Source organism: Giraffa tippelskirchi, chromosome 2, assembly GCF_054371585.1.
Source record: "Giraffa tippelskirchi isolate mGirTip1 chromosome 2, T2T-mGirTip1v1.2.pri, whole genome shotgun sequence".
NCBI classification, from domain to species: Eukaryota; Metazoa; Chordata; class Mammalia; order Artiodactyla; family Giraffidae; genus Giraffa; species Giraffa tippelskirchi.
This window is the reverse complement of record NC_137276.1, coordinates 139,795,226-139,822,495: the sequence shown is the minus strand read 5'-3', so window position 1 is coordinate 139,822,495 and position 27,270 is coordinate 139,795,226. Positions and strand designations below refer to the sequence as shown.

The 27,270-nt window shown below is 39.0% G+C and overlaps 1 protein-coding gene, 1 long non-coding RNA gene and 1 pseudogene across 15 annotated transcripts in view; 2 read left to right on the top strand and 1 right to left on the bottom strand.

Moving 5' to 3' along the window:
* The window catches only part of LOC145538602 (uncharacterized), a 36,495-nt gene extending 18,549 nt beyond the window's left edge, over nt 1-17,946 (bottom strand). Inside the window, exon 1 of the long non-coding RNA XR_014077076.1 lies at nt 17,278-17,946. This is a non-coding gene — a long non-coding RNA (uncharacterized LOC145538602). The remainder of the gene's footprint in view (nt 1-17,277) is intronic.
* LOC145538342 (PDZ and LIM domain protein 7 pseudogene) lies at nt 8,022-10,533 on the top strand (annotated as a pseudogene).
* An 85-nt stretch (nt 17,947-18,031) lies between the features above and the next one.
* Nucleotides 18,032-27,270, top strand: part of EIF5A2 (eukaryotic translation initiation factor 5A2) — a 17,096-nt gene continuing 7,857 nt past the window's right edge. For 2 of the 14 annotated variants that reach the window (XM_081570888.1, XM_081570887.1), the window contains exons 1-3: nt 18,032-18,196; nt 18,864-19,057; nt 19,596-19,700. In XM_081570888.1, the coding sequence (XP_081427014.1) occupies nt 18,893-19,057; nt 19,596-19,700 (270 nt within the window). In that variant the 5' untranslated portion in view covers nt 18,032-18,196; nt 18,864-18,892. Of the gene's footprint in view, nt 18,452-18,490; nt 19,058-19,595; nt 19,701-23,864; nt 24,062-27,270 lie in introns of all 14 variants that reach the window. The other 12 variants (XR_014077072.1, XR_014077073.1, XR_014077074.1 and 9 more) reach the window with 12 other exon arrangements.

The following is a 27,270-nucleotide window of genomic DNA, read 5'->3' as shown; positions in this document are numbered from 1 at the left end:
TTGGCCATTCATTTGGCTCTGTGAGCAATGGATGCCAAATAGATGAATACAGAATCTAAGGAAACACAGAACAGAAAATATCACATCAACTCATACTACAAAATACCTTCTACAAAATACCTTCAGCAGTACTCTTCAAAACTAAGTCATGAAAAACAAAGAAATACTGAGAAGTTGTTACATACTAGAGGAAACTAATGAAATAGAATGGGGTAGTATCCAGAATTGGATCTTGGAACAGAATAAAAATCAATGGAAAAACTGATGAAATCTCAATAAAATTTCTACTTTAGTAATAATATTGTACTAATGTCATTTCTTAGTTTGGATAGATGTAAAATGGTTATGTAAGATATAAACATTAGGGAGAACTCAGTACAGGGTATATAGGACCTCCTGACTATCTCTGTAACACTTCTATAAATCTAAAATTCATTCAAAACAGAAACTTTATATACAAAGAAGTAAAATAACTTTCCTTTGACTCCACATACGACTCTATCTGTCATAATATTTCTTTCCACCTCTTCTCAGCAAAGATCTCTGAAGAAAATTATCTAATTTTGAATTTTTTTCTAAAGTCTCTGTTGGTAGTTTTTTAAACATAGAAAGAATGTTCAAGGATTCTTTAAAAATAATTGTTCAGTTTATTAAAATTGCCAATTCAAAATTCTATTTGTTCTTCAAGTTTATCCCTTAAGAGCTTTTTATTTAGGTAAAATTTATAGTTAAATGCACATATCTTTACAACATAATGACTTTCGATGAATGCATACATCCAGGTAATCCACACATGTTTAGATACAGAATATTTAAATCACTCAAGAAAGTCCTCTCATGCCCCCCATCCATATACCTTTCTCAGAATAATTTTTTATTCTCCTAGAATTAATTTTTCTGATTTTTTTCCCACCATAGATTAATTTTTCCTATTCCAGAACATCATATAAAACACATTACAGTATGAATTATTTCATATTTGGCTTCTTCCATCTAGCATAATGTTCTGGCTTCTTTCAACTTATGCATATCACTAGGGTTTATCAGTAGTTTTTTCCATTTTATTGCTTAGTAATGTTCCACTTTATAAATACAACACAACTTGTTTATTCAATAAAGATAAACATTGATGGACATTTGGGTTATTTCCAGTTTGTAGCTATTGTGAGTGAAAATGCAATAAGCTTTCATGTTCAAGCTGTTTTATACACTTTTTTTTTTCATTTTGGAGGTTAAGTAACTAAAATTGGAATTGTTTTGTTTTATAAGAAACTGTCAAAATTTTCCAAAAGTGTTGTGCCATTTTATAATCCCAGGAGTTACACATCCTGGCTAACATTTGGTCTTTTCAGTCTTGTTAATTTTCATTATTGTGGTGGGTTTACAGTGGTTTTTTCATCATGGTTTTACTTTTGCTTTTCGTTGCTGATTAGTCATATTAAGTACTTCATGCACTTACTGGGCATTCATATATTTTCTTTTGAGAAGTATCTGTTCAAGTCATTTGCCCATTTTTTTATTGTTTGCATTTATTATTAGGATTTCTTTAATTAGTAGGAATATAAGCCACTTCCCATATACGTATTTTTTACAAAAACTTTTGATCCACAGAAAAATTGAGAATATAGTAAGAGTTTCCATAGACTCCCTCATATATTCTCCTTTGTTATTAACATCTTACATAAGAAAATCTTATGGTATTTTCTTAAAATTAATGAACCGATATTATTAACTAAAGTCTATAGTTTACTCAAGTTTCCTTAGGTTTTTTTTTTTAACTAATGTGTATTTCTGTTCCAGAATCCTATCAAGATATTAATTCCATGTATCCTGTTTCCTTGGGATCCTCTTGGCTGTGACAGTTTCTCAGACTTCCTTTATTTTAATGATCTTACAGTTTTGAGGAGTACTAGTGAAGTATTTTGTAGAATATCTCTCTATTGGAATTTGCTGCTGTGTTTCTCATGATTAGACTGAGAATATGAGGTTTGGAGCTTTAGACTAATAGGGGCTTTAGACTACAGAGATAAAGTGCCATTTTTTTTCACACCATATCAAAGGTACATATTATCAATATTGTTTACCACTGTTGATATTGGCCTTGATCCCCTGGCTGATGTAGTGTTGACATGTTTCTCCAGCCTAAAGTCATGGTTTTTTTCCTCTCTCTATACTGTACTCTTTGAAAGGTAATCACCAGGCACAGCTGGGATTTATATGCTCTCTGCCTGAGGGCAGAGTATCTACATAAATTATTTGGAATTTTTGTGCAAGGGAGACTTTTCCTTTCTCCTCCATTCATTTCCTCCTTGTTTATTCAATCATTTATTTATATCACCATGGACTCATGATATTTATTTTATACTTAGAGCTATAATCTAACACTATTCATTCGTTGCTATTGACCTTGATCATGTGGCTAAGGTAGTGTTTGAAAGGCTTCACCACTGATACTTTTTCTCCCTTTCCATAACTCTTAGGAAGAAGGTCACTATATGAAGCTCAAACTTATGGAACAGGGAGTCATGTTTCACTTCCTTAAGGTTGGAAAAGCTACATTAATTATTTTGAATTCTTTTGTGCTGATAACTTATCTATTATTCCCATTTTTTAACTAATTTAATCACTTGCTTATATCAGTATGTACTCATGAATATTTATTTTATACTTTGGGTTATCATCCAGTGTCTTTATTTTGCTGTTCAAGGTGTTCTACAACGTAAGGTTTTTTTCTTTTCATCCCCTTTCTTTTGGTTTGGTTCCATTCTGTTTTGTTTTTTGAGCACTTCCTTACATTCTGGGGGCTTCCCTGGTGGCTCAGCTGGTAAAGAATCCACCTGCAATGTGGTAGACCTGGATTCGATCCCTGGGTTGGGAAGACCCCCTGGAGAAGGGAAAGGCTACCCACTCCAGTATTCTGACCTGGAGAACTCTATGGACTGTATAGTCCATGGGGTCACAAAGAGTCTGACATGACTGAGCAACCTTCACTTTCACATTCTGGACCTACAAAATGCTCTAGGCTTATCTTGTGTATTTCCTGCTCTAATTGTAGAATCAGACATTTCTCCAAGAAGTCCTAGTTCTTTTATTGCAGAATGATATTAGAAACAAAGATCTGGGCAACAGATTTGCTTATTGCTATTATACTTCCAGGCCTTCTCAGCTGACAGAGCAAGGAAATATATACATGTATACCAACCTTGATAATACACACATCTATAAATATTAATATGTATTTAATAATTTTCATCTCCCCAAAAGAAAACTCTGTACCCATAAGCAGTCTCTACCAATTTTTCTCCTTCTAGCCCTGGCAACCATAAGTCTTCTTTCTGCCTCTACAAATTTACTTAATCTGCACATTTTATATAAATGGAATAATAGATACATGACTTTGTATCTTGCTTCTTTCACATAGAATAACATTTTCGAGATTCACATTGTAGCATGTATCAGTACTTGACTCCTTTTTATGGTTGAGTAACTTGACTGTGTGGATCACAATAAACTGTGGAAAATTCTTCAAGAGATGGGAATACCAGACCACCTGACCTGCCTCTTGAGAAACCTGTATGCAGGTCAGGAAGCAACAGTTAGAACTGGATATGGAGCAACAGACTGGTTCCAAATAGGAAAAGGAGCATGTCAAGGCTGTATATTGTCACTGGGCTTATTTAACTTATATGCAGAGTACATCATGAGAAACGCTGGGCTGGAGGAAGCACAAGCTGGAATCAAGATTGCCAGGAGAAATATCAATAACCTCAGATGTGCAGATGACACCACCCTTATGGCAGAAAGTGAAGAAGAACTAAAGAGCCTCTTGAGGAAAGTGAAAGAGGAGAGTGAAAAAGTTGGCTTAAAGCTCAACATTCAGAAAACTAAGATCATGGCATCCGGTCCCATCACTTTACGGCAAATAGATGGGGAAACAGTGGAAACAGGAGCTGACTTTATTTTTCTGGGCTCCAAAATCACTGCAGACAGTGACTGTAGCCATGAAATTAAAAGACGCTTGCTCCTTGGAAGGAAAGTTATGACCAACCTAGATAGCATATTAAAAGGCAGAGACACTGCTTTGCCAACAAAGGTCCATCTAGTCAAGGCTATGGTTTTTCTGGTGGTCATGTATGGATGTGAGAGTTGGACTATAAAGAAAGCTGAGAATCAAAGAATTGATGCTTTTGAACTGTGGTGTTGGTTAAGACTCTTGAGAGTCCCTTGGACTGCAAGGAGATCCAACAAGTCCATCCTAAAGGAGGTCAGTCCTGGATGTTCATTGGAGGGACTGATGTTGAAGGTGAAACTCCAATACTTTGGCCACCAGATGTGAAGAGCTGACTCATTGGAAAAGCCCTGATGCTGGGAAAGATTGAGGGCAGGAGGAGAAGGGGACAACAGAGGATGAGATGGCTGGATGGCATCACTGACTCGATGGACATGGGTTTGGGTGGACTCAGGGAGTTGGTGATGGACAGGGAGGCCTGGCGTGCTGTGGTTCAAGGAGTCGCAAAGAGTCGGACACGACTGAGTGACTGAACTGAAGGACCAATCAAGTTGAGCATCTTTTTATATGCATTTCAGACATTTGTATAGTCTTTTGAGAAATGTCTGTTCAAGTCCTTTGCCCATGTTTAAAAAATGGACTGTCTTTTGTTTTTGAGATTTTTCACTGTGGTTTTATAAGTCTTGAAATAAGGTAGTGAACCTTGTTCTTCTTTTTATAAATTATTTTGGTTAGTCTAATTCCTTGGAATTTCCAATATAGATTTAGGATAAGCTTGTCACTTTCTCTACAAAAGCCTATTGGAATTTTTATTAGGACTGCATTTAATTTATAGATCAATTTAGGAAGTACAAACAACTTAACAATATTATGTCCTCTGATCCATGAACATGGCATATGTCTCCAATTATTTAAGTCTTCTTTACCTTATCTCCAGCATATTTTTATTATTTTATAGTTTTCAATATACAGGTCTCGCACCTATTTTATTAATAAGTATTCGATTTTGTGATGCTATCATAAATGGCTCCTTTTTAAAATATTTAATTTATAATTGTCACTAACATAGAAATATAACTGATTTTCCTGTTGGCTTTGTATTCTCACTTATCAATTCTAGTAAACTCATTTGTTAATTTTCGTCCCCTTTCTATATACTGTGGAATTTTCAACTAGATGTTCATGACATCATAAATAAAGTAATTTCTTATCCGTATACTTTTCTTATCTTGTTGCACTGGGTAGCATCTTCAATACAATGTTGAATACAAGTGATTATCGTGGAATCCTTGTCTTGTTCATGTTCTTAGAGGACTTGGTAGGTAGAATTCTAAAAATGCCCCCTGATTCCCATCTCCTGATTAGTCAAATACAAACATACCTTATTTTATTCTGCTTCACTTCATCACACTTTGCACATATTGCATTTTTTTAGAAATTGAAAGTATACGGCACCACCATGTCGAGCAACTCTATTGGTGTCATTTTCCCAATAGCCTTTGCTCACTTCATGTCCCTGTGTCCGTTTGGCAATTCTTGCAATATTTCAAGCTTTTTCATTATTATTATATTTGTTGTAGTGATGTGTAATCAGTGGTCTTTGATGTTACTATTATGACTTGCTGAAGGTTCAGATGATGGTTGAGAAAAGAAAGGAAGCAAAAGGCAAAGGAGAAAGGGAAAGATATATACATCTGAATGAAGAGTTCTGGTGTAGTAAGGAGAGATAAGAAAGTCTTCCTAAGTGATCAATGCAAAGAAATAGAGGAAAACAATAGAATGGGAAAGACTAGAGATCTCTTCAAGAAAATTAGAGATACTAAGGGAACATTTCGTGCAAAGATGGGCGCAATAAAGAACAGAAACGGTATGGACCTAACATAAGCAGAAGATATTAAGAAGAGGTGGCAAGAATACATAGAAGAATTATACAAAAAAGATCTTCATGACCCAGATAACCATGATGGTGTGATCACTCACGTAGAGCCAGACATCCTGGAATGTGAAGTCAAGTGGGCCTTAGGATGCATCTTTATGAACAAAGCTAGTTGAGGTGATGGAATGTCAGCTGAACTATTTCAAATCCTAAAAGATGATGCTGTTAAAGTGCTGCACTCAATATGCCAGCAAATCTGGAAATTCAGCAGTAGCCACCAGACTGGAAAAGGTCAGTTTTCATTCCAATCCCAAAGAAAGGCAATGCCAAAGAATGTTCAAACTACCGCACAATTGCACTCATTTCACAAGCTAGCAAAGGAATGCTCAAAGTTCTTCCAAGCTAGGCTTCAATAGTACATGAACTGAGAACTCCCTGATGTTCAAGCTAGATTTAAAAAAGGCAGAGGAACCAGTGATCAAACTACCAACATCCACTGGATCATAGAAAAAGCAAGAGAATTCCAGAAAAATATCTACTTCTGCTTCATTGACTATGCTAAAGCCTTTGACTATGTGGATCACAACAAACTGTGGAAAATTCTTAAAGAGATGGGAATACCAGACCACCTTATCTGCCTCCTAAGAAATCTGTATGCAGGTCAAGAAGCAACAGTTAGAACATTACATGGAACAACTGACTGGTTCAAAATTGGGAAATGAGTATATCAAGGCTGTATATTGTTACCTTGTTTATTTAACTTATATGTAGAGTATATCATGTGAAATGCTGGGCTGGATGAACCACAAGCTGGAATCAAGATTGCCGGGAGAAATATCAATAACATCAGATATGCAGATGACACCACCCTTCTGGAAGAAAGTGAAGAGGAACTAAAGAGCCTCTTGATGAAAGTGAAAGAGGAGAGTGAAAAAGCTGGCTTAAAACTCATGGGGAACACATGTAAACCAATGGCTGATTCATGTCAATGTATGGCAAAAACCACTACAATATTGTAAAGTAATTAGCCTCCAATGAAAATAAATAAATTAATTAAAAAATTTTTTAAAAAACCTCAACATTCAAAAAACAAAGATCATGGCATCTGGTCTCATCACTTCATGACCAACAGATGGGGAACAATGGAAACAGTGACAGACTTTAGTTTCTTGGGCTTCAAAATCACTGCAGATGGTGACTGCAGCCATGAAATTAAAAGACGCTTGCTACTTGGAAGGAAAGCTATGACAAACCTAAACTGCATATTAAAAAGCAGAGACATTATTTTACCAACAAAGGCCCATATAGTCAGAGCTATGGTTTTTCCAGTAGTCATATATGGATGTCAGAGTTGGAGTATAAAGAAAGTGCTGAAGAATTGATGCTTTTGAACTGTGGTGTTGGAGAAAGACTCTTGAGTGTCCCTTGGACAGCAAGGAGATCAAACCAGTCAGTCCTAAAGGAAATCAGTCCTGAATATTCATTGGAAGGACTGTTGCTGAAGCTGAAGCTCCAATACTTTGGCCACCTGATGCAAAGAACTGACTCATTGGAAAAGACCTTTATGCACAGTCCATGGGGTTGCCAAGAGTTGGACATGACCAAGTGACTGAACTGAGCTGAACTGAACTATGATTTGCTGAAGGTTCAGATGATGGTTGTACTTTTTTTAGCAATAAAACATTTTTTAATTAAGATACATATATTTTAAAAACATAGTACTACTATACACTTATTAGACTATATTATAGTATAAATGCAACTTTTGCATACACTGAGAAACAAAAAAAATTTGTGTGACTAACTTTATTGTGATATTCCCTTTATTACAGTGGTCTGGAATCAAACCCACAATAACTGTAAGGTATGTCTGTACCAACCTGGGTAGGCTGTGTAGGGACTCTAAAGAAGGAATTAAGGTAGTAATCAGCTCAACATTAAATTAGGAAGATTATCGTGCTGGGTCCAATGTAATTACATAAACCCTTAAAAGTGGAAGAAGAAGGCAGAAAAGTGAGTCAGAGAGATGCTGAAGAAGTAGTAGGGAGAAGTAGTAGATGACAGATGAAGAAGAATGGGCGATCAAGGAGATTCAAGGCATAAGAAGGACTTGACTAGCCATTGCTGATTTTGAAAATGGAGGAAAGGGGCCATAAGCCAAGTTACACAAGTAACCTCTGCAAGCTGAGCACAATCTCCATCTGACAACCATCAAAGAAATAGAACTCCAATACTAAAACTGCATGGAACTGAATTCTGTCAACAACCTGAATGAACTTAGAAGTGGATTCCTCCTCAGAGCCTTCAGACAAAAACCCAGCTCTGCTGAAACCTTGAATTTGGCCTGTTAAAATCCAGAGAAAAAACTGAGCCACACTGGCATGGAGTTCTGATGTATACTGTGTAATTTTTAAATGAGTGTTATTTTAGGGCACTAAATTTGTTGCAATTTGTTGTGGGGCACAATAGAAAAGAAATAAAAAGAGAATATGTTCAGTCTTTCACTGTTGAATATGGTATTAGTTGGCCACCTCCACCCCACAAGTTGAAGTAGTTCCTTTATATTCTCAGTTTGCTATTTCTCTCAGCAATGGGTACTGAATTTTGTTACTTTTTTTTTTTTTGCATCCACTTAGATAATTGTATGTTTTTCAACATTTTTCTGTTAATGCAGTGAATTATATTGATTTTTTCTCTTTTTAATTAATATTCAGGAAAGAAATGACAACAAATTGAGTTTTTCATTTAAAGCATATAAAGGTGTAGGCTCACAAAAGGATGCTCACTGTAGTATGGTGAAATTATTTATGCTGAGTGGATGAGTATTAATCCTCACTTTTTATCTTTCCTTAATAGCTTTATTGAGGTATAATTCATTTATCATGTAATTTCCCCTTTACAGTGTACAATTCAGTGATTTTTAGTATGTTCAGAATTATACAACCATCATATTATCTATTTTCAGTCCATTTTCATCACCCCCAAAGAAGCCCTGTACCCATTAGCAATAATTTCTCATTCTCTCCTCCACCCAGTCCCAGCATTCACTAATATACTGTCTGTTTCTATGGATTTGCCTATTCTAGACATTTCATATAAACAAAATCATTCAACATGCAGCCTTTGTGACTGGCTTTTTTCATGTAGCATAATTTTTAAGGATAATCCACACTTACTATTTATAAGTACTTCTTCCTTTTTATTGTTGAACATTCCATTATATAGAATAGCATATTTCATTTATCCATTCATCAGCTGATGAGCAATTTTTTTCTAGTTTTTTACTATAATGAATAATGCTGTTATGAATATTAATGTACAAGTTTTTTGCAGGGATGAACATTTTCAACTCTCGAGTATACAACTAGGTGTAGAATTGTTAGGTCATATGCAGTCTCTATGTTTGATATTTTGAGAAACTCCCAAACTGTTTTCCAAAGCAGCTGTGCGATACAGCGGCACTAGCAATGTGTGAAGGTTCCAATTTCTCTACATCCTTGCAACAATTGTTACTGTGTTTCATTTCAGTCATTCTAGTGGGTGTAAAGTGGTATCTCACTGAGCTTTGATATGCATTTCCCTAATAACTGATGATGTTGATAAGTTTTTTGTGTTTAACAGCCATTTCCATATCTTCTTTGGAGAAACATCTATTCAAATCTTCAGCCAATTTTTAAAAACTATTTGTCTATTTTTTGAGTTGTAAGAGACCTTTACATTTCTGTATCAAATATCAAATATATGACTTGTAAATATTTTCTACCTTTGTATGATTTTCTTTTCACTTTTTTGATGTTGTCCTTCGAGATACAAACATTTTCAATATTGATGCTGTTCAATTTATCTTTTTTTTTTTTCATTTATTACTTGGAGTTCTGCCCGCAGGCACCACCTGGGAATCACTTCACAATCCCAGCAGAAGCAGCACCGTGGATTCCTTTAAGGTGGTGCTGGAGGGGCCAGCACTTTGGGGCTTCTGGCCATAGGTGGGCAAAGACTTCAATGTGCCCTTCTCCATCTCCTGGCTCCCTCAGTCCTGGAGGTAAAGCTGCGCAGGCCAGCATAGCTGTGGGTGACTGGGTGCTGAGTATTGATGGTGAGAACGCCTCATCCAGCATGGCCGTGGGTGACTGGGTGCTGAGTATTGATGGTGAGAATGCAGGGGGCCTCATACAAACAGAAGCCCAGAACAAGATCCATGCCTGTGGGGAGCACCTCAGCCTTGGGCTCAGCCCCCTCAGAGGAAACAGCAGAAGGCCCTGGCCCCTTGCCATGGACTCCCTCACCCCACCCTCACCCCCACCCAGGCAGTACACCTTTGCACCCAGTGCCTCCCTCAACAATACACCTGGCCCTTCGGGGCAACCCCGCTCACTGATAGTGCGTTGCAGCAGAAAGGACAGCTGCTAAGCAAGTAGTGGCTGATGGAGGACACGGAAGACTGGCAGCTGAGGTATGGGACAGGCCAGTCCCATTCCTTCTGCATCCTCGCCCACCTCACGAGCACCAAGTTCATGCAAGACCTGATGAGGAGCACCTGAAGAAACCAAGGTAAGACTGTGTCCTGGAGCTGCAGAGCCCATGCCACACCCACCTCCAGGACTGGCACCACTGGCACTCTGCCCATGTGCTCAACATGCAGTGGTAGTCGGGCCCTTGCTGGCCTCTCTGCCTCTCTTTCTGTTCTTCCGCCCAGGGCACTTCCCCTTGGCGCCTCCAGCTTCTGCCTACCTCACCCATCCCTTTCTTGCCCCTGCACTGAGCCTCCTGCTGGCCTACCCTCAGCTGCCCTCCTGGCACTGGGCCTGGCTCCATTTGACACTGCCCTCACTCTTTGCCCTATGGTACTGCTGTCTGCCAGGTCTGTGCTGGCTTGGGCATGAAAATAACTTTTTAGCCCTGCTTAAAAAAAAAAAAAGTCTGCTTGCCAATGCAGAGATGCAAGAGGCAGGGGTTGATCCCTCGGTGGGGAAGATCCTAGAGTAGGAAATGGCAATCTACTCGTTTTCTTGCCTGGAAAATTCCATGGACAGAGGAGCCTGGTGGCCCCGTGGACACGGGGTGGCAAAGAGTTGGACACGACTGAGTACATACACACACACACATACACAAACACATGCTGTGAAAGGATTCCTCCCATCTAGTTAATTGGCACATCCATCATGTCATATGTCCTACATTTATCTTTTTTTGGTGAGAACACTGACATTCTACTCTCTTATACAACACTGTGTTGATTCAGCTATAGTCATCATGCTATACAATACATCCTTACACCTTATCCATCTTATAGCTGAAAGTTTATACCTGTTTACTAATCTCTTCCCATTTCTCCCTAGGTCCTGGCCACAATTTTCTATCCTCTGTTTCTTATTTGTTTTTCAAGATTCCACATACAATGAAATGTAAATGCGGTATTTTTCTTTCTCCACCTGGCTTATTTCACTTAGCATCTATGTGTTCATCTATGTGTCAAAAGTGGCAAGATTTTCTTCTTTCACATGACTAATATTGTATTCATTGTGAATATATACCACACCTTCTTTATCCATTCACCCACTGACCAACACTTAGGTTCTACCTTGATTATGTGAGTAATACTGCAATGAACATGGGAGTGCAGATGTCTCTTCAATATCCTTTTTTCATTCCCTTTGGATATATACACAAAAGTGGGATTGCTGGATCATATGGTAGTTCTATTTTTAATTTTTTGAAACACCTCCCTGCTGTTTTCCATAGCGGTTGCACCATTTTACATTCCCCCAAACTGTGCACAAAGATTCCCTTTTCTCCACAATCTGCCAGCACTTGTTATCTCTAGTCTTTTTGATGATGGTCATTTTAACAGAAGTGAGGTGATAATATCGTGATTTGGATTTCCCTGATGATTAGTGATGTTAAGAAACTTTTTATGTACCTGTGGGCCCTTTGTATGTCCTCTTTGGAAAAATGTCTATTCCATCCCTCTATTTTAAAATCACATATTTTTTGTTACTGAATTGCATGAATTCCTTTTTAAAAACAACAATGGCTAATTCTGTATTCAAGAGCTCTAATAATTGCTTATTTTAATATTTATTTATTTGGCTGTATCAGGTCTTAGTTGCAGCACATGGGATCTTCATTGCATCAGGCAGGATCTTTCACTGTTGCACACAGATTCTATCTATGGTGCAAGGGCTTAGTTGCCTGCCCCTCAGCTTGAGGAATCTTAGTTCCCCGACCAGGGCTTGAATTAATGTCGCCTGCATTGCAAGGCAGACTCTTATTCACTGGACCACCAGGGAAGTCCCTGAATTTTGCATGAATTCTTTATGTATTTTTGGATACTTACCCCTTAACAGATGTATGACTTGCAAATACTTTCTTCTATTCCATAGGTTGTCTTTTCACACTGTTGATGGTTTGCTTTACTATGCAGAAGCTTTTTAGTTTGATGTAATCCTTGTTCATATTTTCTTTTGCTACTTTTGCTTTTAATGAACTATCCAAAAAAATCATTACCAAGATCAATGTCAAGAAGCTTACCCTCTATGTTTTCCTCTAGGAGTTTTATGGTTTTGGTTCCTATGTTCAAGTCTTTAATGTATTTTGAGTTAATTTTTATGTGTGGTATAAGATAGGAGATCAGTTCCATTCTTGTGCATCTGGCTATCCAATTTTCTCAACCTTATTTACTGAAGAGACTGTACTCTCCCCATTGTATATTCCTGCCTCCTTTGTCATCATATTGGCCATATAGGCATGAGTTTATTTCTGAACTACTTTTATAATTTGTTCATCTATGTGCCTGTTTTTGCACAATGCCGTACTGTTTGATTACTACAGCTATGTAGTATAGTTTGAAATCAGGAAACAAGAAGCCTCCAGCTTTATTCTTCTTCCTGCACTAGATTACTTTGACTATTTGGGATATTTTATGGTTCAATACAAATTTTAGGATTTTTTATTTATGTGAAAAAATGCCATTGGAATTTTGATAGGAACTGCATTGAATATTAGATTGCTTTGAGTAGTATGGAAATTTTAACAACATTGTTTCTTCTAGTCCATAAGCATGGAATATATTTTGTGTCTTCTTCAATTTCAAAGTCTTAGAGTTTTCAGATCTTTTACCTCCTTGGTTAAATTTATCCCTTAGAATTTTATTCTTTTTGAAGCAATTATAAATGGACTTCCTTTTTATTAAAGTATTGATGATTTACAATATTATGTTAATTTCAGGTGTACAGTATAGTGATTCAGTATTTTTGCAGATTATATTCCATTACAGATTATTACAGGTAGTAGATATAACTCCCTGTGCTATACAGTATGTCTTTGTTACTTATCTATTTTACATACAGTAGTTTTCAATCTATTAATCCCATACTTCTAATTTTTTCCTTCCTGAATTCAGGTTGTTAATACTTTCATATTGCACTATGCTTATTATTTTCCCTTCTTATAGTGTCTTTGTCTGGTTTTGGTTAATAGAGTAATGCTGGCCTCATAAAGTGAGTCTAGAAGTGATCACTCATCTTTCAGTTCAGTTCAGTTCAATCACTCAGTTGTGTCCGACTCTTTGCAACCCCATGGACTGCAGCATGTCAGGCCTCCCTGTCCATCATCAACTCCTGGAGTTTACCCAAACTCATGTCCATTGAGTTGGTGATGCCATCCAACCATTTCATCCTCTGTCGTCCCCTTCTCCTCCTGCCTTCAATCTTTCCCAACATCAGGGTCCTTTCAAATGAGCCAGCTCTTTGCATCAGGTGGCCAAAGTATTGGGGTTTCAGCTTCAACGTCAGTCCTTCCAATGAACACCCAAAACTGATCTCCTTGCAGTCCAAGGGACTCTCAAGAGTCTTCTCCACAGTTCAAAAGCATCAATTCTTCGGTGCTCAGCTTTCTTTATACTCCAACTCTCACATCCATACATGACCACTGGAAAACCATAGCCTTGACTAGACGGACCTTTGTGGACAACATAATGTCTCTGATTTTTAATATGCTCTCTAGGTTGGTCATGGAGAAGGCAATGGCAATCCACTCCAGTACTCTTGCCTGGAAAATCCCATGGATGGAGGAGCCTGGTAGGCTGCAGTCCATGGGGTCGAGAAGAGTTGGACACGACTGAGGGACTTCACTTTCACTTTTCATTTTCATGCATTGGAGAAGGAAACGGCAATCCACTCCAGTGTTCTTGCCTGGAGAGTCCCAGGGACGGGGGAGCCTGGTGGGCTGCTGTCTATGGGGTTGCACAGAGTCGGACACGACTGAAGCGACTTAGCAGCTGCAGCAGCAGCTAGGTTGGTCATAACTTTCCTTCCAAGGAGTAAGCGTCTTTTAATTTCATGGCTGCAGTCACCATCTGCAGTGATTTTGGAGCCCCAAAAAATAAAGTCTGACACTGTTTCCCCATCTATTTCCCATGAAGTGATGGGGCCAGATGCCATGATCTTAGTTTTCTGAATGTTGAGCTTTAAGCCAACTTTTTCACTCTCTTCTTTCACTTTCATCAAGAGGCTTTTTAGTTCCTCTTCACTTTCTGCCATAAGAGTGGTGTCATCTGCATATCTGAGGTTATTGATATTTCTCTCAGCAATCTTGATTCCAGCTTATGCTTCTTCCAGCCTAGCATTTCTCATGATGTACTCTGCATATAAGTTAAATAAGCAGGGTGACAATATACAGCCTTGACATACTCCTTTTCCTATTTGGAACCAGTCTGTTGTTCCATGTCCAGTTCTAACTGTTGCTTCCTGACCTGCATACAGGTTTCTCAAGAGGCAGGTCAGGTGGTCTGGTATTCCCATCTCTTTCAGAATTTTCCACAGTTTCTTGTGATCCACACAGTCAAAGGCTTTGGCATAGTCAATAAAGCAGAAATAGATGTTCTTCTGGAATTCTCTTGCTTTTTCGATGATCCAGCGGATGTTGGCAATTTGATCTCTAGTTTACCTGCCTTTTCTAAAACCAGCTTGAACATCTGGAAGTTCATGGTCACTCATCTCTAAGACGTTGGAAAAGCTTACAAAAAATTTGTATTAATTCTTCTTTAAATGTCTGTTATAATGCTCCACTGGAACCATCTGGTTCTGAACTTTTCTTTGTTGGGAGGTTTTGATTACTGACTTAGAATTCTTCCTACTAAATGATCTGTTGAGATTTTTCATGATTCAGCCTTGGTAGGTTGTACATTTCCAGTAATTTATCGATTGTTATATTTCAATTGAACAATACCTAAACCAGATAAGGAGGGCCAAGACCTTTATTTCAGCACCCTGTATTTATTTCTTTAGCAGCAGTATATTTGTTAAAATTGCTAGATTGTATCCTGCACTGGACAGCAAGTACCTAATGAACAAGAGGCTGTCCTGATCAACACAGTCATTCCAGTGCTGAGTGCACTAAGATAAAAAATAACCCTCATTTTTCATAGATTCTATATTTATGAATACACCTGATTACTAAAGTTTACTTGTGACCCCAAAATCAATATTCGCTGTGCTTTCTTGCTCACTTGTGGACATTTACAAAATAGGAGATTTTAGTCAGCCAATACACATTTTCCTAGCTAAGGTCAAAGAAGGCAGTGCTCTGCCTTCTTGTTTCAGATGTCAAACTGTAAACAAGTGTTCTTTTCACAGTCTATTTGTGTTGCTTTTTGCTTTTTTGTGACTTTTGTTGTTTAAAATGGTCCCCAAATATAGTATTGTAGTGCTCTCTAGTATTCCTAAGCACACGTAGGCTGTGATGTGCCTTACAGAGAACACACATGTGTTAGATAAGCTTCCTTTGTGCATGAATTACAGTGCTGTTGTTGCTGCTGCTGCTAAGTAGTTTCAGTCACGTCCAACTCTGTGCGACCCCATAGACAGCAGCCCACCAGGCTCCCCCGTCCCTGGGATTCTCCAGGCAAGAACACTGGAGTGGGTTGCCGTTTCCTTCTCCAATGCATGAAAGTGAAAAGTGAAAATGAAGTCACTCAGTCGTGTCCGACTCCTAGCGACCCCATGGACTGCAGCCTACCAGGCTCCTCCATCCATGGCATTTTCCAGGCAAGAGTACTGCAGTGGATTGCCATTGCCTTCTCCGCAGTGCTGTTGGCTGTGACTTAAATGTTAATGAACCAATTTATATTAAATATGGTGTCTTCAAACAGGAGCACACATAAAGCAAGATTATATGTAAGTTAGCTGACCAAAATGTGATGTTCACGGGAATGTAATATGTACTTCCTCTAGCAGCAACAGTTCAGTTCAGTTCAGTTCAGTTCAGTAGCTCAGTCGTGTCCGACTCTTTGCGACCCCATGAATTGCAGCACGTCAGGCCTCTCTGTCAATCACCAACTCCCGGAGTCTACCCAAACCCATGTCCTTCGAGTCAGTGATGCCATCCAACCAGTTCAATATTCACTAATCCAGTATTCCAGCAACTTGACTAGAATCAACTATATTTGTTGAATGCACGAAGCTGGATCATTTGATTCCAAACCCAAATCTTGTGTGAATGCAGTATATGGTGGTATACAGGCAGCATGCAGTAGTATATAGTAGTAACAGTGACTGTGGAGACAAACTGTCTTAGAGTTCAATCCTGGCTCTTTGACTTGCTAGTTACATAATTTGGGGCAAGTTATTTAACTTTTCTCTGCCTTCTTCCACAATTCAAAGTGGAGACAAAATAGTTGCTAATGGTTGCGTAGGCTGGGTGTTGGGGGAGGGGACTGACCACAGAGAGGCACAAAGAAAGTTTTGAGAAATAGTTTATATCTTGTTTATAGGTTTATAGTGGTAGTTACATAACTGCCTATGTTTTTCAAAACTCGTAGAGCTTAAAAGGGTAAATTTCACTTTGTATAAACTCTAACAGTAAATTTGAAGGTTGAAAAAGGAGTAACAGTCAAGATTAAAGGAGTAATGCACATAAAACATTTACTGCACTACCTGCTTATATACTCTCAATATTTGTAAGTTTCTAACAATAATAGGGAAAGATTATGCAGTGTAAGGAAAAGCAGAGTGGACTCCTGAACCAGGGTCCTAATCTGGCTCTTTCACATGGCCTATTAGCTAGATGCTGAGCTCAGTTTAGGGCGTTCACTTGCTTACTGTAAATCTTAGATTGGACAACACACGTGAAACATCTGTGTAAACCATGGAGTCACACAGAAGAGTGCGAAATGGAATTTTTCATGAGACAGCAGTACAAAATCACAGGGCCACATAAACTGTGGTGTTAAGGTCACCTCTGCAAGGTAGTAGAATTTGGTGGGCTGTGAAACCACTGAGAAAAGGAGAACGCACCTCTTTTTAAGAAACTCGGTCCTAATCCTATTCAAGTCGCTATTGGCTCCACATCAATTCCAAGACAACCCAACTGGTCTAATGAGGTACGGACATACCTCAACTCGAAGGAATGCCAATGCCAGGAGGATGTAAGAGCTGAGTTTGGCAGAACATCTTTCTGCTAGACAATGCAGTAGGAGTCAGACACCATTCGCCTCCAAAACTCGGTAACAGCCTCTAATGTGAGGAGTTTGAGGAGAGGGTTAGGTCATTTCACCGCTGCTTTTTAGTTCGTGGATATCTCAGGAGTTCTCACCCTTGAGAGCGGATCAGCAGTGGCAGCCGCTGCCAGAATCTCATCATGGTTGGCTGGTGTCTCCCACGAAGCCCACAGTGGGAGCCGGGTAACACCATATTGCACTCAGGCTCTTCCTCAAGGAAAAAGCATGGTTTGGAACGCCAAGTAGGGCTGCAAGTTGGACCAGAAGTTGGAACCCAAAGTTCCCTCCAAAGCCACGAGATACACTCGTTGAATTCACAAGCCTTGTGAGTTCTGACAGCCGTCACAGGACAACTACCAAAACACCTGAGGGCACGGGCCATCGAGTACGTGGCTTGGTTCCCGTTCAGTTCGACAGGGACCCTAACTTAATCACACCTGGAAGTTTGAGAGCAAGTTTCCTTGCCGGCGAGTTTACCCTCAGCAACCGAACTCCATAAAGTGCTCTTCACGCCGGAAGTGCACTAATCCGCAGCACGTGGGGTTGCCAGGGCACTCTTCACGTGACTGGGCGGGGCCTCAAGTAGCTTATAGCCAATGGTAGCGCGAGAGGGCGGTGCCTATGACGCGCCGGGACCTATCCCGGAAGTGGGGCTGAGGTGGGGGCGGGAAAGGGCGGGGAGGCCGGGGTGTGGAAAGTGTGGCGGCCCCGCCCCGTCTCTTGGAACTGCCGCGGCCGTCACAGCTGCCGCCGCCGCAGCTGTGCGGGACCGGCGCGGGTACGCAGGCAAAAGGCTGTCTTTACCTTCTGAAAGGTGAAGACTCGGGGAAAAGGTGGTGGGGCTGCGACCGGAGCGAGGAAGGGCTGGGGTAGGCGGCCAGAGCCGAGCCCGGACCGAGGAGACGAGGAAGGATGGATGGGGGACCGAGGCGACCGCGGGACCCGCCAGGGATCAGGCCCGTGAGGCGCCGGGCCGGGGATGTCGGCAGGACAGAGGATGTCTGAGAGGTCGAAGTGACGCCGCTTCAGGCTGGGGGGGAGAAGTGTGCGCCCACTGCCCGAGGACCAGGTGCTGATGGCCAGGTCCTGTTATCCCCATCCTTTGCAGGGATGTGCGGCCTGGGCTGGGCCCCCCGCACTGAGGATCCGGGCGGCGACTGAGGGCCGGGCGGCGCGGTGTGGGAAGGTCGTCCGGCGGTGGGACGGTGGGGGCCGGGATTTGCTGCCCCCCGAGCGAGTGAGCGCCCTCGGCGGGTATTCCCCCAACCCCAGCGAGCTCTGCTGCAACTTCCCTCCCACCTCCCCACCAAAGGATGGAAAAGTTTGTAAGGCCGGAGTTAGAGAGTGCCCACTGTTCCGGGTGGGTGTTCTATAAATGCAGAGATAATAGATCCATGATGCTTGGTTCGTAACTTGTCCGAAATGAGGCGTTTCCCTGCTTGCATGCTAGTTGTTAAAAAGCAAACAAACTCTTTGCATAGTACCCTCAGAAGAATCGCCCCAGCCCACCATGGCGGATGAAATAGATTTCACTACTGGAGATGCTGGGGCTTCCAGTACTTACCCTATGCAGTGTTCCGCCCTGCGCAAAAACGGCTTCGTGGTGCTCAAAGGACGACCATGCAAAATAGTGGAGATGTCAACTTCCAAAACTGGAAAGCACGGTCATGCCAAGGTAAATGCCCTTCCTGGTCTGCCTTGGCGTTGGGATTTTGATCATTTGTATTCCATTACAGAACATGAGCTTTCTGAACTTACAAGTGTATAAGAACACATATTTTTTTTTCTTCCCACAATTACTGGGTGATCAGCTATTTGAATACTGAAAGGTAGCATTTCCTTCTTGGGCCCTAATAATGTTTCATTAACTGGGAATTGAAACTTTCCTAAATCCTAGTGACTTAGGCAATCTATTCAGTTTACAAAGGAAAAAACCTGTTCTAACATCATTCTAAGGAAACTACATTTTTCTTAAGCACTTTTATGATTGAATTACTAGACTGTATGATATTGGATCTTGATACTGTTTGGTTGTTCACTGCTTCTCAGTTGTATGACCACTACTTTTTTTTTTTTTTAAGAAAGTAAAATTAGATGATCTTGGAAGGAGAAAGAATCTATCATAATCAGCATTGGTATTATGCTTCTGTGTATGTAATGAGTGATATCTTGGCAAAGATTAAACAGGTTTCCTGTTCTCCCTTCTCTGTTAGGTTCACCTTGTTGGAATTGATATTTTCACGGGCAAAAAGTATGAAGATATTTGCCCTTCTACTCACAACATGGATGTTCCAAATATTAAGAGAAATGATTATCAAGTAAGTACTAATTTCCTTTAAAATACTTTCTACTGTCATTTGTAATTTAATAAAACCCACAAGTAGTTTTGTAGGTTATTCTAACCCGTTATTAGGTACTGCTTATCTTAGAAATTGGAGAAATATAGTGCTGTTTAACACTTGTACTTTATCTAGGATGACTGCTAGTTTGCCCTTTAACATTCTTGCATTTAAAAAAATTTGAACACTTCCTGTTTTTCAGATCAAGTGACTCCATATTGTGAGTCCAACGTTTAGCAAAATTACTATTCTCTTTGCTGTAAATTATTCAAGTTTAAATAATTCCCTTCTGGGTATTTTTTTTTTTTTTACCTTACCAGACCTAAGATTCTCAAGAAATTTTTGGAATTCATGTTCCACCAACCAAGTTTGTATGTATTAATGAATGAGTGTCAGAATTTGGTGTCCTTAAATAGGGAAATAAGTTGAAAGCCATAAATACAAAGGATAAAGTGTATGGTCACTGAATAGGGTGAAGGAAATAAAAAAAATTTCGTAGTTGTTTTATTTATATTCAGTGACCATGCTGTGACCTTTTGTTAAATTATAGGTATAAACTGCAACTTTTAGTTCCAATTATACATTTGGATGTCATCTTAATGATAGCATTTTCTTGTTTGGCGTATTGATAGTAACTAAGCCACTGACCTCATAGGATGTGGAAACTCAGATTGATCATAACTGAAGTCTTTCTTGAAAGTCTAATTTCTTTATCAAACATGCTGTATGTAGAACTCTTTTCTATTCACTTTACATAGTGAAAAATACAAATGTGACACTCGATTTGTTTTACCCAATTTAAACTGATTTCTTTCCATACCTTATATTGTATTTATAATTTTTAAAGAATGTTACCATTAACTGCAATATCCGATGATTTCCTTTTAGTTTTTGTCCACATGTTAACATATTTTTACACAATTTTAATCTAGTAAGCAGTTTTATATTTTCCCTCTTAATAGATGTTTTCTATTGTTGTTTAAAAGTCTGTAGAAATTTGAATTGTCTTAGTAGAATAATAGAAAGTTTTTTTTTTAAGTCAGGAAGATCTGAGTTTCGATCTAGTCCTGCCACTTTCAAGCTGGGTGATCTTGGACAAATTATGCAACCTTTCTAAGCTTCAGGCTTCCCATCTACAAAGGAGGGATAATATGAAGATTAAATGAGAATATGTACCCCATAATTACCTCTTAATTAGATATATGCCCCAAAGTCATTTTTCCTGTATAAAAACTTCACTTAATCATTGCATTATTCTTGCAGTACTTAATTTAGACATTGTATATAGTGCTGCTGCTGCTGCTAAGTCGCTTCAGTCGTATCCAACTCTGTGAGTGCTTGGTAAACATTTGTTAAATGCATACATGATTATTCAATGAGGTAAGGATGGTACAGCCAACTAAAGCTAAGCATAGAATTTTCTTTTGCCAAAAATGAATTTCTGTTTTCATCCTTAACGTGTGAATGCTTTGAATATGCAATATCCATTAATATTCATTCAGTATATAATGCTTTTGCCTTTGAGTATTTCAGAAAAATAGTAGCAGTAGTTCAGATGACTACCACTGTGATCAAATTAGCCAATCATTGATTAGAACGCAAGATTAACATAAAGGAAAATTTTGATTTGAGTTGTATTTTGGCAGGACCAGAACTAGGATGAGGGAAATGAGATTAGTAAAGCCGTTGCCTCAAGCACAAAATTTTACATAAAGACAAGACCAGTAACAATGCCAAGCCACATAGGGAACTAAGTCAGAAGGGAAAAATCAGAAATTCTGATTTTGTCTGAAAATTTGTTCATTATAGAATTTTTGCATTCTAATTTTTTAAAATACTACCTTAACCTGATCACTGAGGGTTTTGTGTATTTGTGTGCACATGCATACCACCTTAAATTTTGCACCCAAAACAAGTGCCTCACTTGGTTCACCGTAGTCCCAGCCTTTGGTATATAGTCTGTGTTGCAAAGCTGTTAAGAAAATGGCTCAAGCCTAACAGTCTAGGATCAGATCTTTTCTTTGGCACCTACTAATTACATGACATTGGTTGACGAGTTATTTAATCTCTCATCTGCCTTTTTATATTTATAAAATAAGGATAAGAATAATAAACTCCTCATGGAATCACTGTAAGGATTAATTAGTTGATTCTTAGAACAGTGCCTTGCAGAGTGAGCACTCAGTGATCACACCCCTTCATTATCAAGTCAGCATAGTTCTGTTCATTTAAAAAATTAGTTCAATGAACCTTTCCAGTTATATTCATTGTGCTGTGGTGGTCTTCACTATCCAAGTGGCTTGATTCAATTTCTGCTTATTATTTGGCTACTTGTAGTCCTTTGTGTTTGCTGAATTCAGTATTTCAAGTGCCAGTTTGGCAGTCAGCTGAAGTGAAATATATACATATGTGTGTGTGTGTGTGTGTGTGTATTCATTATAATAATTAAAAAGTAAATCTTTAAGAAAGGTATTTATAATTTTATGTATTTTAAAATAAGTTCAAAATGAAAGAAAAATTGTCCCCTGAATTCCATTCCAAGATGTAGCTGGAATTGCTAATTTCCATCCTTTCTCTCAAAACTAGTTATGGTTGTTTGGGTCTCACTGATAGTGTAAAATATAAATACACTTAAACACTTTTGGGAATCCCCAGACTCTTAAATACAGAAACGCTTGTTCAAACTCTGCTACTCCCTTGACTCATATTGCTTTAGAAAGTTCTGTGTTCCTGTGCACCACACCACAAGTTAAATGCATTTTCAGCATTTACTAAAGTTTTATCTGTCATTTAAAGATCACTTTTCAGAAGGAAAGCTAATCACTACAGGACATGTTAAAGTATAGATTGTGTATCTTTGGATTATTGGTGAATTGCCAAAACTATGAATATTATATCCTAGTATATTCTTCAAATAAGTGTATGCCTTTTGTATAAGGAGTCAAATTTTGTTGTTGTGACTTAAAATAGAACAACAAAGAAAATAATGATGCAGTGAATTCTCTGTGTTTGAACTCTTTTTATACTTTTTAACCTCTTCTATGGAATCTTTGGGTTCCCTGGTAAAAACAGCATTTCTTTGGAATAGAAAACCTCTAAATCAGCAGATCCCAGTATTGCAGGGAGAAGAAACAGATATTTTGCTACAGTGTCACTGAGGGTAATAGTGAGAAGAGCCTTCTACTTTTGGTTCCTAGGCCTGTGTACTTTACCTTTGCGAGAAATAGTACCATATATTGGAATATATTGTAACCGGTAAAACAGTACCCAGGCCTGCAGTGTCCAGCAGGTGGCAAAGATGAGTAGGCCAATGCAAACTCTCTTAGAATGATGGGAGTACACGGAACAGTGAATCCTCTGAGCGTTGTCCTGCTGTCTTTTATTTTGCCTGTCAAATGAATTTTTTAACCAGAAATGATACTGTGTGAGGTACTGAAGGAATGTGACAGTTTATAAATCCACAGATGAGATTTCAGCAGAAGCACTGCAGGCAGCAAAGGCAAATTTATATGTAAAGTAAGAATATATTGTAGTGAGCACAAACTGCTGCCTCTTCCATGATGGAGGGAATATACTATCACCAGGCGGCTGGCTCTTTGCCCTAGGAAATAGTGCCATATCAGTGACTCTGCATTGGTCTGTGCTGTGAGGTACCAGCAGCAGCTGTAGTCAGTAGTGGCTGTAGGTCACATCAGCCTTAGTGAGAAAAAACCTGTGTCAATTAGCTCATGCCACAATGGCCAGTCATTCATAAGCCAATTGAGCAAGGACTGGGAAGACTACAGAGAGAAACTAAGTGACATTCGCCGATAGAATCATCTTGTCACCTAACTATCTGCCTCCTCAGTAGCGTGTCCCCTTGGTAAGCATTTATACGGACACATTTTCTATTCAGAGAGGCCCCTCCATGTACCACTCCCCCAGGCCTTATTGTCAGCAGTTTTCCCATCTTGTTCTTTCAGTGTGGTTGAACTTCCATACAGACTCGTAGCCATTGCCCATCATCAGTGTAAATCTAAAGCTTCAGTTCTTTCTCCTTTTGAGTCCAGTGCAGGAAGTTCTCATCCCCACTATCTCTCCGAGTAGCTTCATCAGACCATGCATAACCATCTAGAAACCACTCTGAATTTTTTTCTTTTTCAGTCAGCTGCTCACAGGGAACTCCCCCCACAAAGCCACTGGTATGAGTTGAGGGAGAAGAGGTGGATGGTGCAGAAGAAGGTACTTTCTGAGTCTCATACCGCTTGCTTGTGCCTTCAGGACCTGCTCAAGTTGGTCTCCTATATGCAACTTCCACTTGATGATGAAGTGGTGCTGTGCATACCCAGTTTTATGGCTTGGTGGGTCAGCTAGCACTCTAGTTGATAATAGTGTTATTTACTTGTGTTGTTTGATAACAATGGTCAAGTATTCATTTCCTTCTTGCCCAATCTCCTCCCCATGCTCCCCACCCCCACCCGGGCCAGGGACCAGCAGCTCTAAAGAAGTAGCTTGAGAGTGCTGGAGGAAGAGAAAAAAGGAGGTCTTACCTAAAAGTCTGTTTTGAAATAGATTGAGAAATAAAATTAAGTTCAGAAGTTAGCACTAAGTTAGCACCTGTAGTGATGCTATTCCTTCTCCAGCTTTCTGCTGTTGTGTACCAATAATACAAATACAGGCAAAAAGTTGCCCCATAATTTTCCTTTTTCATGTTCTTATCTGACCACATCATGGACAGAATCTCCAGTCACTGGCTTTCCCCACATCCTTCCTTTCAGATCATGCTTTGTTTTCTCAGCTCCCTGTGCCTCCAGCTATTTAGTGGTTACAGTGCTCTTTCTAGAATTCTGATATACCATAGCATTTTTGTTTTTTGCTTTCTATAGTAGAGATTTTCAAAATATGATGAACCTCATATACCCATCATCCACCTTAAAAAATTATCAATACATAGCAAATCTTATTTCATTTATACCCCACCATCTACTTTTATTTCCTGTATCCTCTATCTCTTGATTATTTTGAAGCTAATTCCAAATATTATGTTATTTATCATTTCATCTGCAAATATTTTGATACACATTTTTAAAAGGTAAGGGCTGTAAAGAGCAAGATCAAAGCATACTGTGGCACCTCCAAAATTAGTAATTCCTTAATATCTTCAAATATCCAATCAATATCTACATTTTCTTAATTGTATTTGTGTTTTGCTTTTTCAGATGTGATAGTTACTGTTTTTATTTTGTAGTTTTTCTAAATCAGGACCTAAATAATGTCCACACATTGAAATTGGTTGAGGTATCTCTTAAATCTGCTTTATAGGTTCTCCTCTCTCATACATGCATTTGATTCTCTCTTTCCTCCCTTCCTTATTTCTCTCTCTCTCTCTCGATGAAGAATGTTGTTCTGTAGACTTTCCCACAGGCTTTGTTTTGTTAATTGCATTTTCCTTGTTCTTTAACATGTTCCTTTGTCCCACATATTTCTGAAAATGGATAATTAAATGTACAGATCCAGTTTAGATTTTTATTTTTTTCATCTTTTTTCTTTAACAAGAACTACTCCAAAGGTGATGTTCTGTGCAGTCATCAGGTAAATGAATCTTATGGTTTGCTCTTTTGTGATGTTATTAGATATGTAATAATTGCCTCAATCCATTAACTTATTAGGGAATACAAAGTAATAATAACCAGCTACTCTTTAAAAAAATAAAAAAGCCAGAACACTTCTATAAAGAGAAACTTTCCTTTAGCTTTTTTGATTACCCTTGGAACAGTATATAATAGGAAAAGCAATATAAATACTTGATTCTTTCCCTTTAATTACCAGTTTTCAAAATTAGTTGGTTCTCTGGCTTTTATTGAAGATTACCAGTTAAATGGTTTTTTTTGCCACTTTGAACTCAAGCATTTAAACACATTTATGTTTCAATATATTGTAGTTATTCTCATTATTCATTCTCAAATTGTTCTATCTTTGGCCAGAGGGCCCTTATTTCAGTTAGCTTCTGAATCCCTTTGATACGGATCACCATGTTTTCACATCTTGTATGCTTCCTACTCTGGACCTGGAATTATCCATTTTCCCAGGAGCCCTATGGAGAGAAATAACACCGTACATTGGATTCTTTTAGTAGGGAATAATAGATACCACATTGTGGTACTAGTATTTTGGGTGTATGGTATAATTTTAGATGTCATTCAGCAGCTTGGTATGCCACTGCATGATTGACTCTTCTATTACAAGTTTTCTGACCCTGCCCTCTCCTGTCTTCTTGTTTACTATTAACAAAATGATTTCTCTTTCTACCAAAAAAATTGTTCATAACATTTCAAAGTTACCAAATGAGTATTGTTCAGTCGCTCAGTTGAGTCCGACTCTTTTCAAATCCATGGACTGCAGCACACCAGGGTTCCCTGTCCTTCACCATCTCCCAGAGCTTGTATCAAACTCATGTCCATTGAGTCGGTGATGCCATCCAACCATCTCATCCTCTGTCGTCCCCTTCTCCTCCTGCCTTCAATCTTTCCCAGCATCAGGGTCTTTTCCAACAAGTTGGCTCTTCACATCAGGTGGCCAAAGGATTAGAGCTTCAGCTTTAGCATCAGTCCCTCCAGTGAATATTCAGGATTGATTTCTTTTAGGATTGACTGGTTTGATCTCCTTGCAGTCCAAGGGACTCTCAAGAGTCTTTCTCCAACACCACAGTTCGAAAGCATCAATTCTTTGGCACTCAACTTTCTTTATGGTTCAACTCTCACATCCATACATGACTACTGTAAAAATCATAGCTTTGACTATATGGACCTTTGTAGGCAAAGTAACGTCTCTGCTTTTCAATATGCTGTCTAGGTTTGTCATAGCTTTTCTTCCAAGGAGCAAACATCTAATTTCATGGCTGCAGTCACTATCTGCAGTGATTTTGGAGCCCAAGAAAGTAGAGTCTGTCACTGTTTCCATTGTTTCCCCATCTGTTGGCCATGAAGTGATGGGACCAGATGCTATGATCTTCGTCTTTTGAATGCTGAGTTTTAAGCCAGCTTTTTCACTCTCCTCTTTCACCTTCATCAAGAGGCTTTTTAGTTCTTCACTTTCTACCATAAGGGTGGTGTCATCTGCATATCGAAGGTTAATGATATTTCTCCCAACAATCTTGATTCCACCTTGTGCGTCATCCAGCCTGGCATTTTGCATGATGTACTTTGCATATAAGTTGAATAAGCAGGGTGACAATATATAGCCTTAATGTACTCCTTTCCCAATTTTGAAACAGTCCATTGTTCCATGTAAGGTTCTAACTTGCTTCTTGACCTGCATACAGGTTTCTCAGGAGGCAGATAAGGTGGTCTGGTATTACCATCTCTTGAAAAATTTTCCAGAGTTTGTCATGATCCACACAGTCAAAGGCTTTAGTGTAGCCAACAAGTAGATTTGCTTAAGGTGAAGGATCAGAAGGAAATATTTAGAATTATAACTGTCTCCTTACCACCATCTCCTTCTGACTCTAAAGAATCAGAGGGGTTTGAGGAAATATTGAAAAAGTTGCACAGAAATATGCTTGAAACACAAA